At 47.2% G+C, this 20,423-nt stretch overlaps 6 protein-coding genes across 6 annotated transcripts; 5 read left to right on the top strand and 1 right to left on the bottom strand.

Annotated features, from left to right (window-relative positions):
• Positions 1 to 457: 457 nt before the first annotated feature.
• GGS25DRAFT_518411 (uncharacterized protein) lies at positions 458 to 949 on the top strand (the record flags this gene model as incomplete). The annotated part of the gene is made up of 1 exon (XM_049263532.1): positions 458 to 949. One exon carries the CDS (start codon positions 458 to 460, stop codon positions 947 to 949), a length of 492 nt encoding a protein of 163 aa, XP_049120291.1.
• Positions 950 to 2,553: 1,604 nt separating this feature from the next.
• On the top strand, positions 2,554 to 4,722 carry GGS25DRAFT_518410 (FAD/NAD(P)-binding domain-containing protein; the record flags this gene model as incomplete). The annotated part of the gene is made up of 6 exons (XM_049263531.1): positions 2,554 to 2,581; positions 2,654 to 2,814; positions 2,878 to 2,908; positions 2,984 to 3,272; positions 3,334 to 4,579; positions 4,660 to 4,722. The coding sequence occupies 6 exons, from the start codon at positions 2,554 to 2,556 to the stop codon at positions 4,720 to 4,722; spliced, it is 1,818 nt and encodes a 605-aa protein (XP_049120290.1).
• A 3,554-nt stretch (positions 4,723 to 8,276) lies between these two features.
• Positions 8,277 to 11,637, top strand: GGS25DRAFT_529322 (uncharacterized protein; the record flags this gene model as incomplete). The annotated part of the gene is made up of 2 exons (XM_049265274.1): positions 8,277 to 10,232; positions 10,326 to 11,637. 2 exons carry the CDS (start codon positions 8,277 to 8,279, stop codon positions 11,064 to 11,066), a joined length of 2,697 nt encoding a protein of 898 aa, XP_049120289.1. The 3' UTR covers positions 11,067 to 11,637.
• A 1,119-nt stretch (positions 11,638 to 12,756) lies between these two features.
• On the bottom strand, positions 12,757 to 13,131 carry GGS25DRAFT_518408 (uncharacterized protein; the record flags this gene model as incomplete). The annotated part of the gene is made up of 2 exons (XM_049263530.1): positions 12,757 to 12,927; positions 13,024 to 13,131. 2 exons carry the CDS (start codon positions 13,129 to 13,131, stop codon positions 12,757 to 12,759), a joined length of 279 nt encoding a protein of 92 aa, XP_049120288.1.
• Positions 13,132 to 14,849: 1,718 nt separating this feature from the next.
• Positions 14,850 to 16,793, top strand: GGS25DRAFT_476831 (FMN-linked oxidoreductase). The gene is made up of 2 exons (XM_049259797.1): positions 14,850 to 14,914; positions 14,984 to 16,793. The coding sequence occupies exon 2, from the start codon at positions 15,521 to 15,523 to the stop codon at positions 16,625 to 16,627; it is 1,107 nt and encodes a 368-aa protein (XP_049120287.1). The 5' UTR covers positions 14,850 to 14,914; positions 14,984 to 15,520; the 3' UTR covers positions 16,628 to 16,793.
• Positions 16,794 to 17,206: 413 nt separating this feature from the next.
• On the top strand, positions 17,207 to 19,969 carry GGS25DRAFT_529321 (uncharacterized protein; the record flags this gene model as incomplete). Its single annotated transcript, XM_049265273.1, has 8 exons — positions 17,207 to 17,479; positions 17,532 to 17,726; positions 18,031 to 18,378; positions 18,437 to 18,539; positions 18,601 to 18,756; positions 18,877 to 19,041; positions 19,072 to 19,368; positions 19,434 to 19,969. 8 exons carry the CDS (start codon positions 17,207 to 17,209, stop codon positions 19,967 to 19,969), a joined length of 2,073 nt encoding a protein of 690 aa, XP_049120286.1.
• Positions 19,970 to 20,423: the final 454 nt, after the last annotated feature.

Below are 20,423 nucleotides of genomic sequence, written 5' to 3'. Positions count from 1 at the left end.
ACGAGCGCAGTTCGGCGAGCATGGTTCTGGTCGTTTTAAAGTGAATTGGAACGGTAGAATATAGCCTATGTTGAGAGTTGTATAGTGATTGGCACTGTCCCCGTAAGGTAAACCCCAGACGATGCTGACGGCTTGGCTTCGATCAGAACGTCATCGTCAACATACGTTGCCGAAGAGCCGTTGAATGCTTGTTTGTACGTGCGTTACCTCCATGTCCGGGGATGGCAACTGCCACGATGAGTCTGGCTATATAAACAGACGTTTGGTCACGACATAGAAGAGACATAAGATATCATCATCAACTACACAACACTCGAAACATAGAGCACCAGTAGTAGTATCTCAGATTCATCACCATACCTAGGTACCAACGAGCAACTATCTCCAACCCACCCTCTTTATATCTACCTATCAAACACAGGCACCCACAACCTCCTTTTCAAGCACCAACGCAAAAATGGCCCGAACCAACCAACTCACCTCACTCCTCAGCATCCTCATGGCAGCCTCCACCGCCCTCGCGGCCGCGACCCCTAACCCAACCATCCCCCGCGAGGCCACCGGCACCACCTGCGAGAACCCAAACCAGACCACCGGCTACCCGGACTACAACGCCTTCTGCCAGTGCCCGCCGTACGCCGCGGACTCGCCGGCCTTCGGCAACCCGCACCTCGGCCTCGTCCGCTGCGAGACCAAGTGCATGCCCGCGGACTCGGCGCACCGGGTCTCGCGCCCCGAGACCGGGAGCCTCGACGAGTGCATGAAGGCGTGCAGCGGGTCGTTTGAGAAGAGGGGGCTGGAGGAGAGGCAGCAGGACTGGTTCTGCCACGGGGTCAACTTCATGCAGGGCCAGCTGTGCGAGTTTATCGGCTCGATCGGCGCGACGGAGTTCGTGGAGGGGGGCAGTGATTGCTGGTATATGGATGGCCTGGATGGGCCGGGGTCGTGAAAGGGGGTATGGTGTTGAGATCGTGGGATTGTGAGATTCTGATGCCCCCTTTGAAAGAATCTGGGGGTTATGGCTGTTAATAGATTTGGTATCTAGCGGTAGCCTTTGGTAGTTTTTAAACATGTTTAAGTGTTTTTCTGCCATGTTAGAAAGCCCCGTAGATCGTGTGTCGTCGTGATGTTGAGTCAAGTCAAATGCCATTGTAGGTACTGGTTACTAGGCACCTACTCTGGGAGGTAGGTGGGTGTATATCATAGATACGCCATGGATACTAAGCTTGGACGAAAAGGGGGGTGTTTGGAAGGTTGACAGTTGAACCGTTATGTCAGCGGCTCGGTGGTGGCACTTAAGCGGAAACGTCATCGTATAGGGGTTTGGCTCAAACACTGAAGTTGTTTGCTGCCAGGTTTAACTAGTGGGTAGTTAGAGGCCAGGTCCCGTAAGGCGCAGCACGACAACTTGATGTAAGCCTTGAATTTAAGTTTAAGGTTACCCCTCGATGTATGCAACGGGATAACTCTATTGGCGGCATGCTAGTTAAGTAAGCAGTTTAAATCATCTACCACTGAGCTTTCGGACCTAGGTAGCTAGTATATGAGGGTATCCCTAACCTTACCGTCGCCGCCTTGAATGCTCCTCGGCAGTGCTATAGACGGTAGAATTGTCTATTTGCTGTTCTCCCACTCCAATCAGTTATCAGCAGTCTTGATACACATCCCTTATTGCTTCTAGGTACTATGATATCTTCCCACTATCGTTGTGGTTCCTGCTGTGCTGCTTGGGGCTGGTCTGAGTATATGAATGCGCTGCCTCAACATAGTAACTTGAAGAGATATTAGGCGTAGTCATAAGTTAGAGTAGCAAGTATTAACATGTAATATCGGTTTGCTCATCTTGATATGTCGAAACTGGGTCGTGTCAAGTATTCTTCGCTGAATGGAGAGTTCTTGCAGTCTTTGCTACTAGGTAGAGATACTTAGTGCCTAGGCACTTGCATATTGGCAGCTACCTAGGTATGTGAGTAGGTAAGCAGCAAATGGGATTCATGGTACTATACTTATGCCCAATGTTTTCAGCTACCTAGAACATAAGTTCTCATGGCTGGAGAAAGCTACTGTGGTACTAGGTAGTGTTCTATTGAAATTCGACACGTACATACCACCCTTAAGCAATGCGATAACCTACATACCTACTGGGTACCTACTCAGGTAGGTGCCATCTCCCACACAGTATCGAGCAGCATCAGAAGCACACGTCGCAATAAATTACCCGATTCATTGGTCTTTTGTTTAGATCCTCGCAGATAGACATGTTAATGAAGCTAGAACCATGTGTGCGCTCACAAGCAAAAGTCCCTGGATACTACTCTCAGCTTAGTGCGCGATCCATGAGTTCAGCTGTGCGACTATTAGCACGAGGATCTTGCTCTAGAGCATTGGTCTTTTTGTTTTTTTTGTAGATACTTTTGAAAAATCGGACTTGGTATTAGCTGGAAGCCAAATCTAGTATTATCTTAGTAAGATCGAATACTTATATCTACTAGCTTACCCCTTTTTCACCTACTCACCCACCATATAATATGCACCCTTTGAAGTTGCTACAAAATGGAAACCATCAATATCGCAATCATAGGTTTAGGTACTACCCTTTTATGGAAACCGAAATCAGTCTGGATATCCAAAGCTGATCTGAATCTAACCACAGGCCCGGCAGGATTGACCGCCCTCAAAACTCTACGAGAAGAAGGCTTCAACGCTATTGCTTTTGAAAGGCGAGACAAGGCCGGTGGACTATGGTCCTTCAGCAACGATGCTACTTATACATCCACGCTGAACGAGACGGTCTGTAACGTCAGCAAGTTCACGGTGAGTCGGGCAAGTCACACGTCTGCAACGATATGAGCTTACTAACTTACACACAATGTCCAGTCGGGCTTCAGTGACTTCCCAGTTCCCGAAGGTGAGAAAGTTTCAATGCAATACATGAGTCTGTAGATGGAAGTTATCTAACATGTAGTACCCCTATTTTCTACAGATTGGCCCCCCTACCCCACTAGCTCCCAAATAGCAGAATACTTTAACTCGTATGCCGCCCATTTCAAGCTATATTACTACGTACGCTTCAACACTACCGTCACGAGAGTAACTCGAAGCCGAACTAATGACGCGTGGGATATTCACATTACCAACACAAAGGGGACCGAGGTTCTAGTCTTTGACAAAGTGGTGTTTGGTCATGGCTGTGAAAGTCTGCCAACTTGGCCTCCCATGCCTGGCAGAGACATATTTAGGGGAATGGTGATACATTCACAATCATACAAGAGGTACGTTCTTTACTTCCGGGTATATCGGCGCGTAGACAGAATGATCGGCTGATACACCAAGTCCGGAACCATTCCGGAACATGCGAGTACTGGTGGTGGGGATAGGTAACACGGCCTGCGATGTGTCCCTGTCACTACGCAAGCACGCCGCTACGCTGTACCAAAGCTACCGACGAGGCAGGATACTGGTCTCGCGATACCTCGACAACGGCATCCCCACCGACGCGGAGCTCTCTTGGCCTACCATGCGACTCAAGTACTTTCTCGACCACCACATGCCGTGGCTGATGACGTCGGTGGCAGATCGGCTGCTGGTTAATAAAATGATTAATGACGCAGCTCGGTCCGAGCCCGTGGCACCGGAGGTCTCGCGTCGTGAGAGGCTCAACCGTGCGGCGCACAGAGTGCAGGAGGATTGGCGGCTGCTTCCCTGCTCCAGCATGGCACACTGCGGTCCCACGGTCCAAGAGCACTTCATCCCTGCGCTGTACGAGGGGAACATTTTGCCTGTCCATGGGTTCAAGGAGTTCGCCGGAGGGGACCGGGTCTTGCTAGACGATGGGACTGTACTAGAGGTTGATGCGGTTATCTTTTGCACGGGATACCACTTAGACATCAGCATTATGCCCGAGATGGAGATGGACGGTGCTGGTGGGCTACCGCTTAAAAGCGCAGGAAGCCTATCGCAAGAGGGGAGGGGGGACGGGGAAGAGATATTAGAAGAAGAAGAAGAAGAAGACCGGCGGTATAACCAGAAGCCAACAATTCCTCGCCTCTATCATATGATTTTCCCGCCACGTTGGGCAGCTTCCGTGGCCTTTTTAAGCTGGATGACACCTCTAGAGAACGTATGGAACCTGTGCGAGCTAGCTTCCATGGCTATAGCGCAGATCTGGGCAGCAGAAACCATCAGATCTAAAGGTGAGCAGATGCCGCGCCGGGATGGGTATCGCCCAGCAGCCCTGCTCCCTTCGTTGGATGAGATGAATGCCCAAGTTGACGCGTACCACGTCTGGTGGCGGGGCGAATGGGAGAAGGACCAGTCCATACGGTCGGGATATGTCCAGGCGTACCCGTTCTACCGGTTCCTCCACGACGCGTCGGGCACCGGCGTGTATGACAATCTCGATCACATATTCTCCGGTCGCGGCTGGCGGCTTTGGTGGAACGACCGCGAGCTATGGACGTGGCTGGTTCACGGCCCTACGAACAGCTACTCCTGGCGCATATTTGAGACCAACCCTCAAGGCATCCTGGGATGCGGCCGGAAGACTTGGCCTGGTGCTAGAAAGGCTGTGCAAAGAGCTGTGCGTTTGATGATCTTTGATTTTCAATCTACCTTTTTTCGTGGGGGGTTTTTACGGCCATATTGCTAATGTCGTGTCAGTTTGAGATCTGCGAAGAGTTCAAACGACAAGCGCGGGCGGACTATGAGAAGGAGTCGATCTGATCAAGGGGAGGAGGACAAGGAGATCAGTTACAACGGGTAGAGCAAGGCAAGCCTCGTAACTATGCTACGGAGGATAGTCCGTATGGTTCAAATTGACTGAATACCTATATTACCTGTAATAAATGAAAGTCAAGGAGGTAGTCAATAGTAGCTCAAGAGAGATCTCTTGGCAGACAGCATTTCGATCGTTGTCTCACATGCTTCTTAAATATTAATAATTACATACCTAGCACATGATGTACTTGTACCTTAAGGCCCTCCAAAAATAACCACCGACATCCCTCCATCTCATCCATATTTTGATCGAAATTGAATAGAATTAAAGGTTTGCCCTGCGTTTCCATCCTGCCAGGTATATCCCTAGTCTATCCCTAGTCGGACCTGTATAGTAAAGTATGTCATTAAGCATGATTCAAGACCCTTTGGTCCCTTTGACTTTCAACATGACGAGTAGTTTTTAAGTTATTTCCAACTAGTAGTGCATTTCTCACCACCATCGGAGTCTTGACCGGGGATGAACCTTGGGGTGGTTAGGAAATCGCGGTGTTTCCCTGCACGTCAACTACCTAGAACCAGGCTGTCCAGGGTAGCGTAGGGTCTCCAACTCCCGGCGATGACGACATACTAGCTGCAAAGCCTCACGAACTCCGCGTCAGGCCTACCTAATCTAGAACATCGTGCAGGTACACACCCAGGTACATACCCAGGTACATACCTACAGTGTACACTCGAGTCAATCTGATTCTGAATTTCTGAGATGTAAATAAAGTTGAACGAACATTGAACTTGAAGCCTATCTCTATCTTCCCACCTATCCGTTCCCCTTCCATGGGGTAGGCAAGAAACGGGTGCATACATGTGGTATATTTTCCTTTAAGGTTACATGCAGACGGTACTTGTAATGTGCAGAAATTAACTGCTGTTCCGGGAATTCGGGGAACACGCGGCATTTCACCACGTTGCTGTGAAGTCCAATGTTGGACAGGTTATGCATACCTATTTCAGTAGGCATCGTACATATCAGATGACCAGTTTTATCAGGCTAGTTATTACTAGTTGAGAGAAAAAAAAAGATGAGAAAAAAACGTGAGGAAAAAAAAAGGGTAGCTAAGAAATGAATGAATGAAAAGTCATGCCAAAATCTAAAGTTCGTGTCTCTACGGCAAAGCTGGCAAAGCTACTACATAATAGGTATAATGTATAGCGGGTCCGGCTTAGGTTTATGCGGTGTGACTTGGATTCTAGTTCACTATCGGAAATGCTCGTCTTGTTTTGTACGGCTATTGAACAGGTTAGAGTCTTCTTATACCAAATATGGACAATCCTATACTTAAATTTTTATTTCTCTTTTACAAGGATCTACCCTAGGTATGCTGTATCATTGTTGTGACGTGGGACCTTTTTTTTTTTTTTTTCTCTGCCTTTCTTTCCCCTCCTCCAAGGCTTCTTTCTTTTACTTAAATTGATTGGTTACAAAGTCAGAAAGGTGATTGTCGAACCCCTCCATGGCATTTAAATCCCTGAAGCTTTGAAATCCCTGATCTATCCATGGGATTACTGCGGATGGCCTAGATGCCTAGGACCGGGTAAGACGGTAATCGGCTTGTCTCATTTGCATTTAAAATTTTTCCTAAGAAAAGGGAACAAAGGGAAGGACTATCATCTAAAAGTCAAAACTTCAATCATAAATCAATTGTCAAATGTGCTACAGTACATGTATGGTAGGCACATAAGGTGCAATGTATGCATTAATGTATTGTACACTACATGATAACTATATATACCTAGTATTAATACATACAGTTACATACAGTACCATCTTCTGTAAACATCGAACATCAATAATTTGATATTCCGAGCTGCCGAACGCTCTAGAGTCAAGACGTTGCTAACATATAACGTTAGCGCTAGGTGCTATACATATGTAGTTATAAGCATCCATGATTCCATAGTACGTTTCTAGGTACCGGCGCCATCGTGGAGAGCGGTCAACGATAGGTGGAGCACCGTAGAGGCAGAAACATGCAGAGATATGTACGCTATCCATGGATGTATGGGCTACTTATGTACCTAGCATGCAGAAATATAACGGGTTACTGCTTATGTCGACTAAGGTTTGCAAGGTTCGCAGAGTTAAATTAACAGGGGTGTGGCTTGGAATCAATACATCATAGGAAAATCATCTGCAACAGCGCCCATCTCTTTTTCATTTATTATCTCACTTACCATCATCTGCCAATGCAACTTAAACCTTTTATAACTACCTAGGTAGGCATCTACAAGACTAGGTGTACTTAGATTAGTACGAACCGACTATCAGACATCGACATCGAACCGACATTGATACATCAATATCAAATCAGCATCATATCAACATTTGAAGATGTCTACTTAATTACTAGGTATGTAGGTAACTAGGTATCTTAATACATCCCTAAGTCATCCAACCTCCTTCACCGATAGGAAAAAACGTGTGAAGATAGTGTCGCCATTATAATCCTAACAATTGCCCAAGGTCCAAGACCCAAGACCCCAAGACCTATTCAGACGACCACATCACACTACTACTCCTAGGTACCATGCCATACTGCCATACTACCCAACTACACACTCCATGACCGTATCGAGGCCACACACCCCACACCTCTATCCCCAAGATTCATCTATCCATCCTTACATTCCCTCCCCCCCCTTGTCACGCTGCAAACGTTTCCCATTGTTGCATTTCCAGTGTGCTTACTTACATTTGACCTATTTACCTTAGTATCTATTACCTACTACCTAACCGGCATATTACTCTATTTACATCAACTATTGACTGCTATCTACTACATAGTATCTAAAGTACTCACAAGCTACTTACTACCTAGGTATGTAGGCGGGGCACGACGTGCATATTCGTTACGCATCCCGGACTTTCCTAACCAGGTGTTTCCTTCTAAGCGGCTTATTGCTTTGTTCCTGACTCTATCCCATCCCGATTCTGTCTCTGTTCTTGCCTATCACATAGAATTGGGTCTTCCCCAGAGTCAATCATGACTTGGTTATGATTCACATCGTTGTAGGTCTCTCCCCTCCTTTCCCCTTCCCTTTCTCTACATCACATCACACCTATTGCCTATTGTTGTGCTGCGCCTTTTTCAGTTTGCTCTCCTCATTCTTCTGCCCTACCAACCCACCAATCTACCTAGTACCTACACCTACCTACATAGTACCTTCCGACCTCATTACCTCCTACCCACACTTTTGTCTATGTATGATGCGTACCGATGCTCAAAATTTATCATCGCACCCCCCTTTATTGTTGAGCATTGAGTATTGAGCCTCGCGCATGACTTGGGACAAGTTGGGACAAGGGACCAGAGGCCTATTTGCTCATTCATCATCCTATACCGTGCTATTCTTTTCGTTGGCCTAGCTAGCATGTGCCTTTTGGACATATCTTAGAACACATATCCTTCCGTTCTGTCAAGTAGACGACGGAGTGCTCGTTCGCTTTGCGCATTCTTAGTTGCCAAGTATTTTTTAATTCCTTTATTCCTAATAGTATCATCATGACAGACCTAAGCGGCCCAGATCACCCGGAACGACACTCACGCTCCGTAGCTGGGAACGTATACTACAGGCCGCGGTCTTCGGAACGGAGGCACCGCCCATCTTCGGGCCTCCCCACTCCGCATATTCGACCTCGCCAGCGCCGACCGCAGTCTATCCACATCGTGTCCTACCCCCCAGGGTACACTCCACCAGACCTGAGACCACCTCCTTTCTTCAAATCCAAGCCGTCCAAACCAAAGAAAGAAAAGAACAATCGAGCCGATGCTAAGAAAGAAGGTCGATCCAGCAATATAAGTTCACCGCGACGAGTAATTGAGAGAGTTCTAGGACCTTTAAAACTCCATTTCTCGCAATACGTCACAGCCGAGAGTCCCAAACCACTTGCCCCCCTTAACCCCCCCAACGTTTTGAACAGCCCCGGAACGACACCTAGTACAGACGGTGTTTTGCGCACGCGCCCCCATTCTATGATTGTGCTTCCCGCCACTGGAGCATCCTCGATGTTAAGCACCTCCGCAATGCCGGATTCTGGACGGTTATCAATGCTAGTTCCGCCCTCGCATCGATCCCACAGGAATAGTATCATCTCTGTGCGTTCGGCCAAGAGTGTGATGAGCTCGGTGACAGAAGTACCTAAGCCAGTAGCAAGCGGAAGCGGCGTTTCGTGCTCTATCATCTTGGCAGAACCTAATATTTTTCTCACTGGATTTGAGCACGATGGCCACCCTCGGAATGATGCTGCCAATTCTACGGCGTTGCTTAGGGGTAAACTACAGCTGAACATATCTAAAAATGTGAAGATTAAGTCGGTCACCCTTAAGTTACACGGCAGAGCTAGGACGGAGTGGCCAGAAGGCATTCCCCCGCTGAAGGTCGATCAGTCCGAAGAAGAATCACTTCGGACCCAAGTACTAACTTTTTTTCACGCCATGCATGAGTCGTGGGAGACGGAGTATGGGAATCAGTGCACATTTTCTCTTCGGGCTGGTTCTGACTGCGGTCGTCGGGGATCTCCCTCCCAATCGACGATCTCCCTGGCATTGAAGAACAGACCCGCCGGCACTCACCTGTCACCACGAGACTATAAGAGACTATCATTACAATCGGCTCAGTCCCGCAGTTTTGGCAAAGGAGATTCGCCAAACCCGAACGTCGTGCAACAGAAGGCATACAAAGTTTTTTACCCCGGTGTATACGAATATTCTTTCGAATTACCCATCGACCACCATCAGCTGGAGACTACCAAATTGCAGTTCGGGTCTGTCAAATGGGAGCTTGAGACGGTAGTGGAACGAGCTGGTGCGTTCAAGCCTAATCTCCACGGGAGTAAGGAGGTATGCATCGTTCGAGTGCCCGATCAACTGTCCCTTGAAATGACAGAGCCAATCTCTATCAGCAGACAATGGGAGGATCAGCTTCATTATGATATCATGATATCAGGCAAATCATTTCCTATCGGCACGAAAATACCCATTGCTTTCAAATTAACGCCGCTGGCAAAAGTACAAGTACACAAATTGAAAGTGTATGTGACGGAATCGGTCGAGTACTGGACCAACGACCGAAGGGTCACTCGGAAGGATGCAGGACGGAAGATATTACTTCTGGAAAAGTCTGCAGGGAAGCCTCTCGACAAACAGTTTGAAGCCTCGGAAATAAGAGTATTGAGTGGCGGCGAACTAACCCCCGACGAAAGGCACGAGGCGCGGAATGCAGCACAGCGACGGCGGAGTATCGAGGCCTCGAGGTCTCACAGGGTACCCGAACCATTGCCTGATCCTACGGACAACTTGTTGGGCGATTTGGATCTAGGCCTAGAGGCTTACTGGGCATCGACAGAGATCGAGATGAATGTGCAGATTCCAACGTGTGAGCAGATGGCCAAGGACAAGACTTTACGCCTACATCCGGATTGTAGCTGGAAGAACGTGAATGTGTACCATTGGATCAAAGTATGCAGACAAGATATCCCATGCTTCAGAATCTCACTCCCGGGATCATGTTGTATTACTTACATATTAGAATCATCGGCTAACGTTTAATAGATCGTAATGCGCATATCTCGTCTCGATCCCGATGACCCAGCCGGTAAACGTCGTCGGCATTTCGAAATCAGCATAGATTCGCCCTTTACAGTTCTCAATTGCCGTGCTACGCAGGCTAATACTGCATTGCCCGAGTATTCCGGCACCGACCAGCCCATGTATCGACAGCAGGCAAGCTGTGGCTGCCCCGATGCCGATGTAATGGCTACTAACCCCAGTCCGGCATCGAGTACTGGCACGATACCGTCCGTCGACGCTGGCGCTCATGCTGTTGGCGCCGAATCCCCTGGCATTGCGTTACCACAGGCGGCTCATCTGCAACAGCATCCCGCAGGAGGTTCTCAACCTGTCCAGAGACCTATCAGTGCACAATACGCGCCGCGACCCATGCATCTGCTGCGATACCCGAGCTTCAATCCTCCAGCTTTCGACGATGATGTACCGCCGCCGCCAATGCCGACCCCACCACCACAATACGACATCGTTGTGGGCACTCCCAGTGTGGATGGCTTGGCCGACTACTTCGCAAGACTAGCTAGCTACGACGATAATGACTCGGACAGCGCTGACGAGGGGGTTCACCCGCCTAGTAGGCTTACTGAGCGAAGCGGACGAGTGAACGTGCCTCATCCAAGAACGCCGGGTGGCAGAATTGTCCCAAGCAGGAGTTTGGAAATTCAGCGTCCTGCTATACCCATGACACTAAGCATGGCGGGGGAGCTATTAGAGCGTAGGCGTTGATGAGGCGCACTAATGGTTTCTTTGGAGTTGTGTGTGTGAAAACTTGTATTGCTTAATATTAATGACAGATCCCGGATCATCCGAATTGGGTCCACGATTTTTAGAACCGACATGGAAGTACCGGATTTTATACCCTTGTGAGACATGCGAAAAAAGGTTGCATTCGGATTCTTTTTAGAGGCTTAAGGAAACGCGATTCTGGCGGAAAGGGCATGAATGCATGAATGAAACATATGTTGGCTAGGTGGCAGAGAATAAGGAGCAAGATGCGGAGAATGGCAGACAAAGACTGGTGTTTAGGCTGCATTGCTATGCTTGTCTGTTTCTAGATCTTGTGGCTTGCCCTCCCCTAGATATATCTGGGGTTTGCGATCCGGGAGCATAAAACGGCTTGGCGCTGTATATTGATACCAGACATATTTACCAACGAACCCACCAAGAAAATACTACATATTTGTTTATTCTGCACTACTTGTCTACCTACCTAAGTACCCATTTGTTACTTCTTCCCCTGTATCAACTTTTTATATTTGCATAACACGCATTGTACCTAGTAGCGTATGATCAGCCATACTGTCAATATAATAGAGAACTATCCCCTAGCAAGTTCTGCAGCTCTCCCCATCTCACGTCGTACTTAGGTTCCATCGCTTATTCTGGCTATACCTACGTAACGGCCGATACCTAAGTATGTGACTGATGAACGTGATAGGTGTGTACCTATATACCTGCCTAGGTACCTAGGTATATACCTAGGTATCCAAGAGAAGCTGGCCAGCTGAGCTACGTGAGAGGCGTCTTGGATAGCGGTACTAGGCCTAGTGTTCAGGGAGCTATCCAGGACTGACGGTAGCAGGTTATAACCGTTATATACTACGCGTAACTCCAAAAAGATTTCCCCCTGTCACCTTGGAAGTGTTAGTGTCTATCCCGCAAATGGAGGGCTTGCACCTGGTACCAGACAATTCCAACTGCAGCAATTCGATAGCTACACTATACTGAGCGTTATAGAGGAAATGATAATTACATTGACGTTCTAAATCTTCCCTATCTGGTATTTCAAATTGGAGAAAAGGGGAGGCACATGCATACCTAGGTATATGTACGCTGTACGTCGGGTGCCCTGTTGCCAAGCAGCTTGGTAGAGGCTACCTATATATAGCTTTGCTTGTGGCTTCTGACAGTAAGTTATTATTCTGAGAAAGCATGGTACCTATTACTACAACTTTCTGTTCTGGTTTTAGATGAGAGTTGTAGGTACCTAGGAGTTAGATGGGCATTTTATGGTGGAAGGTTGGGTGGAGATTCACACGAAGTCGAATAAAAGGGTTGTGATGTAGGACACGACTTTTTCGGGTAGGCTTGTAACATTGATATAATCACGTCAAGTACTTCTAGTTCATCATCAATGTCAAAGCCTACTACTACCTAGAGCCCCATGATGGCCTCCGGTCATGACTCAAGATTGGTGAATACCTAGGTAGGTAGAGTTGAAGTATTGACTGGTTCTCGCTTTTGCTAATGTCTTTTATACTATCATTTTCAAGTAGGTATATTCTATTGTGGCCCTTATAACTGTAGTCTTTGTGAGTTGAGAACAATTATGTAAGTATTCGACAGGTCTTGTCTGTCAATCGAGGGAAAGCTGATATCAACAAACAACTCTCCAAATGCGTGCTATATTCATCTCTTAATCGCAGTCCGTGATAACCCCATGCGAGCCTGTGCGGCAGCCGTTGCCGGTAGCGCCACAGTGATAGCGAGGCAATTTTCCACAGCATTGACTAAAATGTTGAACCTCGCCAAGATACACGTTGCAAATTCCACGCCCTTCACACACCCCGTCGGACAGATCGCAATACTTTCAATTCGAAGTTAGTCGAATATTTTCCGATGATTCTATACCTAGGTATGGAGGAATATGAGGAAGGAAGAAGGGTAGAAGTGAAGGACTTACACCGCCATATGCTCTTGGTTCGACCGCAGGTGTCGCAAATACGCCAGCAGGTGATAAGAGTAATCCGACAACAGTTGCTAAAGCAACAGAGAAGGTCTTGGAAAGCATTATGTTGGTGGGTAAATGTCGAAAGATGAGCATTCGTTGAGATGGGTATCTTTAAAGGTTGATTATGTGCTACCTCGGTAGGTCGGTGGCTGGGCAGTTGCTATAGATAGAAGTAGGTAACCGTAAACAGACACGGGTAGCACAGAGAGAGTTCATCGTAGGTAAGCTGAACTGCGGGATTATTTATATCTGGTAATAGCTGCTGCTTGATGTTCAGCTGGCCCCTGAGTCCTGACCACGTAGAGTGCATGCCAGCAAGATATCAGCGGCGCAGTAGTGATGGATGGGCTTCAAAGATCATGATCAGCACGGCGTAGTAACAAGACCAATAGGTTGAGTTGCCAGTGATCCCTACATATTCCACTTAAGAGAAAAGGCGTGCGTCAATGTAGCCAATCAAAGTACTAGGTAACTAGGTACTTGCCTTGCTTGTGTAGAGTCTATCTTGTCAAGATGAGTATAAAAAGAGTAAGGCTCCTCAAGGATCACTCGTAAGTTACGTCCCCAGCTCACTAGCCTCGTGGAGAGGCGCAGCGCTCAAAGAGATACTCTTACGTAGATACCTGGGTGTGAGTGCCCAGTTTATATAACTGGCCGGCTTTCCTACTACCTGTAGCCATCTGTGTTCTCATTAGCATCCAGTATAAGTCTACTCTGCCTTGGCCAACCCCCGGGTGGAACTTTGACGCATGATAAAGTTATTTTTAGGTGTTGGATTTGTAAATTACTGTGCAAAATGGTTTAGGTTGTTGTCGAGAGTGAGTTCTGACTCTACGGCGCGGGATTCCTTGGCTGCATTAGGATCGAGCTGGTTAAAAGAGGGACCAATCACCAACGTGCTTACATAAGCATGCCAAAGCTTGAAATATACCTGTTTGAAATCATTCAAGGAATAGTTATTCTTGATGAACTTCATGGATTTCTTGCTCAGCTGGTCTGGACCAGGCGACGAGAGAGGTTTGAGATAACGGATACACCGGAGGCTAAACTGGAGTTGGCCTAGCGCCCGGGGCGTCTTTGTCAGAGCCGGTATCATGTGACTCACCACATGCTTTGCCAACCACGTGATTTGGTGCGGGAAGAACTGATATGTAACTTTTGTCTCTAAATTCTTGAATGTAGTCGACACTAATAATTCTCCATGTCATCGTATGGTGAGTTGATGGGGAGTGGATTGCTATGTAGTCACGTGACTTCAATCGCGAGAAGATACATATATGTACCCAAATCGCAGACTAGACTTGGCAACAGCACACTCCTTTACAATATAGAGTTACGTTCCTTTAGGTTTGGATCTTTGGATCTGATCATGGTGGCCTACATAGGTTGGATGTAATCAGGATCTTGAAGAGGATCTATATCTCCTGTAGCGACCTTGTTGTCTAACGCCGAAGTCCACCACTTCAGCTCAATGTTTTCCTGTATTATCCTCATCTTAACGATTGCACCGATAGTAAATTGGTCCGTGCTAAAATTGAGCCCATAAATTTTTTGGGCTTTAGGCCTGAAGGTGTCGGCGGCGTTATTACCTAGGGTAGAATAGTAAAGCTTTACTAATCAACTTACATAATTTTCGGGCTTTAGATGTGGTTTTCAAAGGCGTCGGGGTTTATGGAAAATGCGAGTCGGGAACCAACATTCGCCAATTCATTGAACTATGGTGCCAACTTCTACAACTCCCACTGCATTGATTTATAAAGCGTTATTTAGGTACTAGGTACTTATCGTTTTTTTCTTTTCAATTACGCACTGTACGTACTTAGGTCAGTGATTTTGGCATTTGGTAGGTATGAATTTCATGTCAAGCTTTATTATTGGCTGTACTTAATTAATTGATGCTAAAAGTTAAGAGGTAATGAATGTTAAGTGAAAGGGAGTCACGTGGGCACCCTGAGCCAGCACATTCCAATTAACCAAGACTTGAAACCGGTGGAGACCATTAGAATGGATCACAGTATAGACACCGTACTCCTGATGTGCAACTGTGTGTAGCACTTGACAGCTGCAAAATTTAGTTTGTAATCGCATAACACTCTACGAATGAGCACATTGCTAATAAAGATGTTGATCATACGGTGCTTATAAATCATTTGTGTCAGGAGTACTACTGGGTGCTTGGTGGTACTCCACACCCTCCAAGCTCAAGGGTAGGCTACTGATTGGGCAATGAAACTTAACTCCCGTCGAAGGTCTGCTACTTAGATGCGACTAGGAAGAGCCGGCCGACTAGGGGTATTTGTAGGTGGGGAGGGAATCTAGGATGGAAAGATCTATAAAACTAGCTTCCTCCTCTCTTGAATTCGGGTACTTTATTTCAACATTCGCTCGCAATATACCTCTATACCTCTATATCTAGTATACCCCCTATTTACCTACCTACATCAACATCATGGCTCAGACATCTCGTCTCTTTCAACCACTAAAAGTCGGCAATGCGACACTTGGTCACCGCGTTGTAATGGCACCTCTGACTCGATTCCGATCGGATGATAACCACGTAGTTCTCCCTTTTGTGAAGGAATACTACGGACAACGGGCCTCGGTACCTGGCACGCTTCTCATCTCCGAAGCCACCCTCATATCGAAGCGAGCGGGCGGGTATTCCAACGTCCCGGGCATATGGTCCAAGGAGCAAATAACAGCGTGGAAGGAAGTCACGGATACTGTCCACGCCAAGGGATCATATATATACTTGCAGCTCTGGGCGTTAGGCCGTGTCGCACACCCGGAGGTTGTGAAGGCCGACGGATACGAGCTGCGAGGCGCTAGCGCAATCCCATACGAGGAGGACAAAGTGGTGCCGAGGGAACTGACGGTCGAGGAAATCCAAGACATCATCGCCGACTATGCGCAGGGCGCACGCAACGCGATCGAGGCCGGCTTCGACGGCGTCGAGCTCCACGGCGCTAATGGCTACCTGATCGACCAGTTCATCCAAGACGTATCCAACAAGCGGCAGGATCAGTATGGCGGGTCCATCGAAAACCGCGCCCGCTTTGCTCTAGAAGCAACCAGTGCCGTCGTGGCGGCCATCGGGGCCGACAAGGTTGCAATCCGTCTGTCTCCCCGCTCGGACTTCCAGGGCATGCTCATGGACGACCCGGTCCCGCAGTTCACGTACGTGATCCAGGAGCTGAAGAAGCTCAAGCTGGCCTACCTGCACGTGATCAAGGCGTACATCGACGAGAGCGCGGACGTCGAGTCGACCGAGAAGATCACCTTTGCGGTCGACGCCTGGGACAACGTCTCCCCTGTTTTCGTGGCCGGTGGGTTCAAGGCCGAGAGCGCTAAGAGTCTCGTGGATGAGAGGTTCAAGGATAAGGATGTCGCGGTGGTGTTTGGCCGCTACTTCATCTCGACGCCGGACCTCCCCTTCGTCATCCAGAAGGGCCTGCCGCTGCAGAAGTACAACCGCGATACCTTTTACACGGTCGGTACCAAGGAGGGCTACTTGGATTACCCCTTCAGCGAGGAGTACATCAAGGCAAATGCTTAGAGCGGGGTCAATGAGCAGACTTTGTTGGTGAAGGGTAACGTAGCAAAGCTTTTGTGATTAAGATGGAGATATCACAGGAAGCGGGAATAGACAAGCAACTGTTTTATGTAGCGTAGGATCGTCATGTCCTAGAACTATTAGATATCTTTTCATATGCAGAATAAACCATGATTCAATTTCAAAAACACACTGATATTGATGCCACACAGTAACTGTCTTGTTTACAGGGGCCATGTTCGCTTAGGGTACTCACGTGACACCCTTTCAAGTAGTAGCCAAAAATGAATGTACCTAGACAATCTGAATCGTGAACTTCTCGCAGAACGAGATATACCGGCAAGTTAGCCATTGAGCAGAGATAGTCCCCTTTTTCGACTCTAGTTGTCGCTATTCCCAGTAGGTATGCCCTTTTCTGTAATAAAGTAGCTGTATCCTTTCCCACTGATCTCCTTTGGTCGAGTTTTGAGAATTCTCCCGAAGATCTCTTCATTCAATATATCTGTGTCCATCATCATGTTGAAGAACTTGAAAATGGAATCCGTTAAGCCGAATGTCTGATTAACACCAGACAACGACATCATGAGTAAAAAAGGTTCCTTGAGTATTGTTTCATACCTAGGTGATTCAGGGAAGGCAGCATTAGACCTCATTCTCACTATCATCGAAAACAACATTGGAAAAATTGCTGTCATCTTCGTCGGCTATGAAGATGAGATGAGATCCTTCTTGGAGCACAATCCTGGCTTGAGCAGTCGAATCCCCTACACTATACATTTCGACAACTTAACGGACGGTGAACTATGGAACTTACTCCGCAACCGTATCTCTGAGAAATACCACGGTAAAATGCAGGTCGAAGGTGGTATAGGCGGCTCATATATGCGTATAGCTATTCGCCGATTAGCTCAGAGACGCGGGAGTAGAGCATTTGGCAACGCACGTGCAGTCCTCAATCTGCTTAATAAGATCTCACAGCATGCAGGCAAGACGCCTAGTGAAGGAGAAACGAAAAGGCGCCACACCTGATCTATACTTTTTCACGAAAGAAGACCTAAATGGGCCTGACCCCTCCATGGCTGTTAAAGAGAGCCAGGCTTGGGTAAGACTGCAAAGGCTTGTCGGGCTGGATCAGGTTAAGGGATGCGTAAAAAGCATGATATCGACACTCTATATCAATTATGATCTAGAGATTCATGAGAAAAGGCCGATTATGTTCTCTTTGAATCAACTCTTTCCTGGATCCTCGGGTACTGAAAAGACAACTGTTGCAAAACTTTATGGCCATATCCTAACTGACTTAGGATATCTCAGTTGTGGCAATGATAGGACCTTTCAGCAAACTACCCCATTTCTATTCCCGAACCACGTCCTCAACTGATCTATGACATATGGTGGTTATAAAGAACCCAGCAGATTTCATTGGTGACTATCTTGGGAAATCCGAGGTAAAAACGAAGGCGATCTTGGAGGCTTCGGTCGTGAATGTTTTAGTAATCGACGAAGCGTATATGCTCGATCCGGGGGATACTAATAAAGGAGACATGTTTCGTAACGCTAACCAAGGCCTTTCGCGCTGGTTCCCTATTGACCAGCCCTTCCGGTTTGAAAACTTCAACATTGACCAGTTGGAGCAGATTCTGCAATTGAAGATGCAAGACCAGGACTTCACGTGTACGGAGCAAGCCATCGAAGTTGCTAGTAATGTTCTTCGGGGGGCACTAGAGCGACCAAACCATACCAACGCAGGTGAGGTCGACAGCCTCTTACAGAGGGCCAAGTTGAACTATACTAACTAGGAGGATATCCAAGACTCCGAGGGATAAGCGCGACTACGAAATGACCTTTGAAGCAATCGACTTGAACCTAGATTTGGGCCGATGTTTGCGGCTTGACTGTTGGAAGCTATTGGAAGGTTCGGTACACATTCGTATCATTGAGAGATTTTTTCGTTATCAAAATCGATACTTGAATAGGCACCGGGAAAACCACAACAGCGCAAAAGATGGGTGAATTCTTTTACGGCATAGAATTTCTCTCCACATCGGAGGTTGTCGAATGCTCGGTAACTGGTCCCTTGGGCGAATATGTCGGCGGGACATCTCCCAAGACACGGAACAAGCTCCTGGAAGGTGTGGGTTGAGTATGATTTGTTGACGAGGCCTACCGACTTGCTAAAGGCCAATACGAAATAGAGGCGGTGAATGAAATGATACAGTTTCTCTCACAGCCACTGCACTAAAGCAATACAGTCGTTAATATCCTCGCAGGACATATGGCAGGTATACGGGAGTTAATGAGCCATCCAGGATTATCAAAGATCTTCCAAGAAGAGATTATTTTTGAAAATATCTCGGCTAGAGATTGCGTTGCGCTGCTGGCCGAAGAGTTAAAGCGGTTCGGATTTTCTAGCAAGGGTAATTTCTTGAACAACTTGCGGTGACCAGACTATGCGGAAGCCGAGAAACTATTCAGCGATATGCAGTTGGCCCCGAGTTGGAGTAACGCTCGAGATATCAAGCATTTAACAAGACAGATGATAGGAACGCTCCTCGAAGAAGAAAGCAACATCGATAGACAGACGCGAGCCCTGTTCACAGCGCATATCAAGACTTACATAAGACAAATGGTCACATTGCAGAAGAACCGATGCTCCAGTAAGAAAGGACCAAGCACGGATTCGCTAGATAACTTGGCATTGTCATCAGCATCACACACAGCGCCTTCTTGGCGCAAGCTCTGGAGTAAGGCTGTGGCAGATAAGGAGCAACCATCGCCACCACTCCAATACAGCCTCAAGCTGAAACAGGAAATTCTGCAAGCAAGCGCATAAAACTCAACAGTAATGATAGGGGTGTTACGACTCAGAAGGTCTCCTGGAAGCCTGAAGATTACAGAGTCCATATGGAGACAGCGAGCCCGGGAAGGAAGATTGACGAACATAACCAGAACGCTAAACATCCCGCTATATACGAAGTGGAAGAGGTCGTATCCGATGCCATTAAAGAGGAACTGCGTGAGGCGAAGAAGAAAGAAAGAGAGGAAAGTGAAAAGCTCGAGGCAGACATCATGAGCTTCAAGCGAGACTTTGATCCTGCGGAGATAAATCTGAGGGAAAATTCAAATTTCTTCAGTCCCACGTCAAGAGAAAACTATGATACCATTCGCGACCAACTGTATAATCTCAAGCAGTCCATCCAAGAGAAAAAAAGAATCAAGCGAGAGCTGAGAGAGATGGGTCGATGTGAATACGGTTACGAGTGGACTCGAGTGTTAGGCGGGTATCGGTGCCAGGGCGGGTTGCACTTTGTGAGCGACGGTGAGCTACAGTCAAGACTACTCTAATCTGGGAACATATGTACCCAGATCTGACGTTTCAAAAAATCTTATAGTCGAATGCAAAGACGTTATTATTCTCAGAAGGGATGCTGAACGAGAGGATTATCGTGGAAAGGGATGTGTTAGGCAAAGTCATGTGATCTATCAGATAGTCACGTGGACAGTCAGTCCAGTATGTTTGCATTCCTATATCTCGGTTCTTTCTTAACTAATACAACTTTCATCTCAATCATAGTATGACATGATAGATCCATGGTGGTGGAGTTGCACATCAACTCAGACAAGGCACGAATGACAATGTTCAATCGGTAGCTACTTGCCTAGAGAAGTAGCTGTGATTCATTCGTTGTTTTACCAGAAAATGAATCACTTCCAAGTACTTAAAGCCATCAATTATTACATACCATATTCATCACTCGATTCAAGATTGTACTTAGGTAATCAGTAGTCCAAGAGATAT

The sequence above is a fragment of the Hypoxylon fragiforme genome, assembly GCF_022984875.1.
Source record: "Hypoxylon fragiforme strain CBS 206.31 chromosome Unknown GGS25scaffold_2, whole genome shotgun sequence".
NCBI lineage: Eukaryota > Fungi > Ascomycota > Sordariomycetes > Xylariales > Hypoxylaceae > Hypoxylon > Hypoxylon fragiforme.
This window is presented reverse-complemented; position numbering and strand designations above follow the sequence as displayed.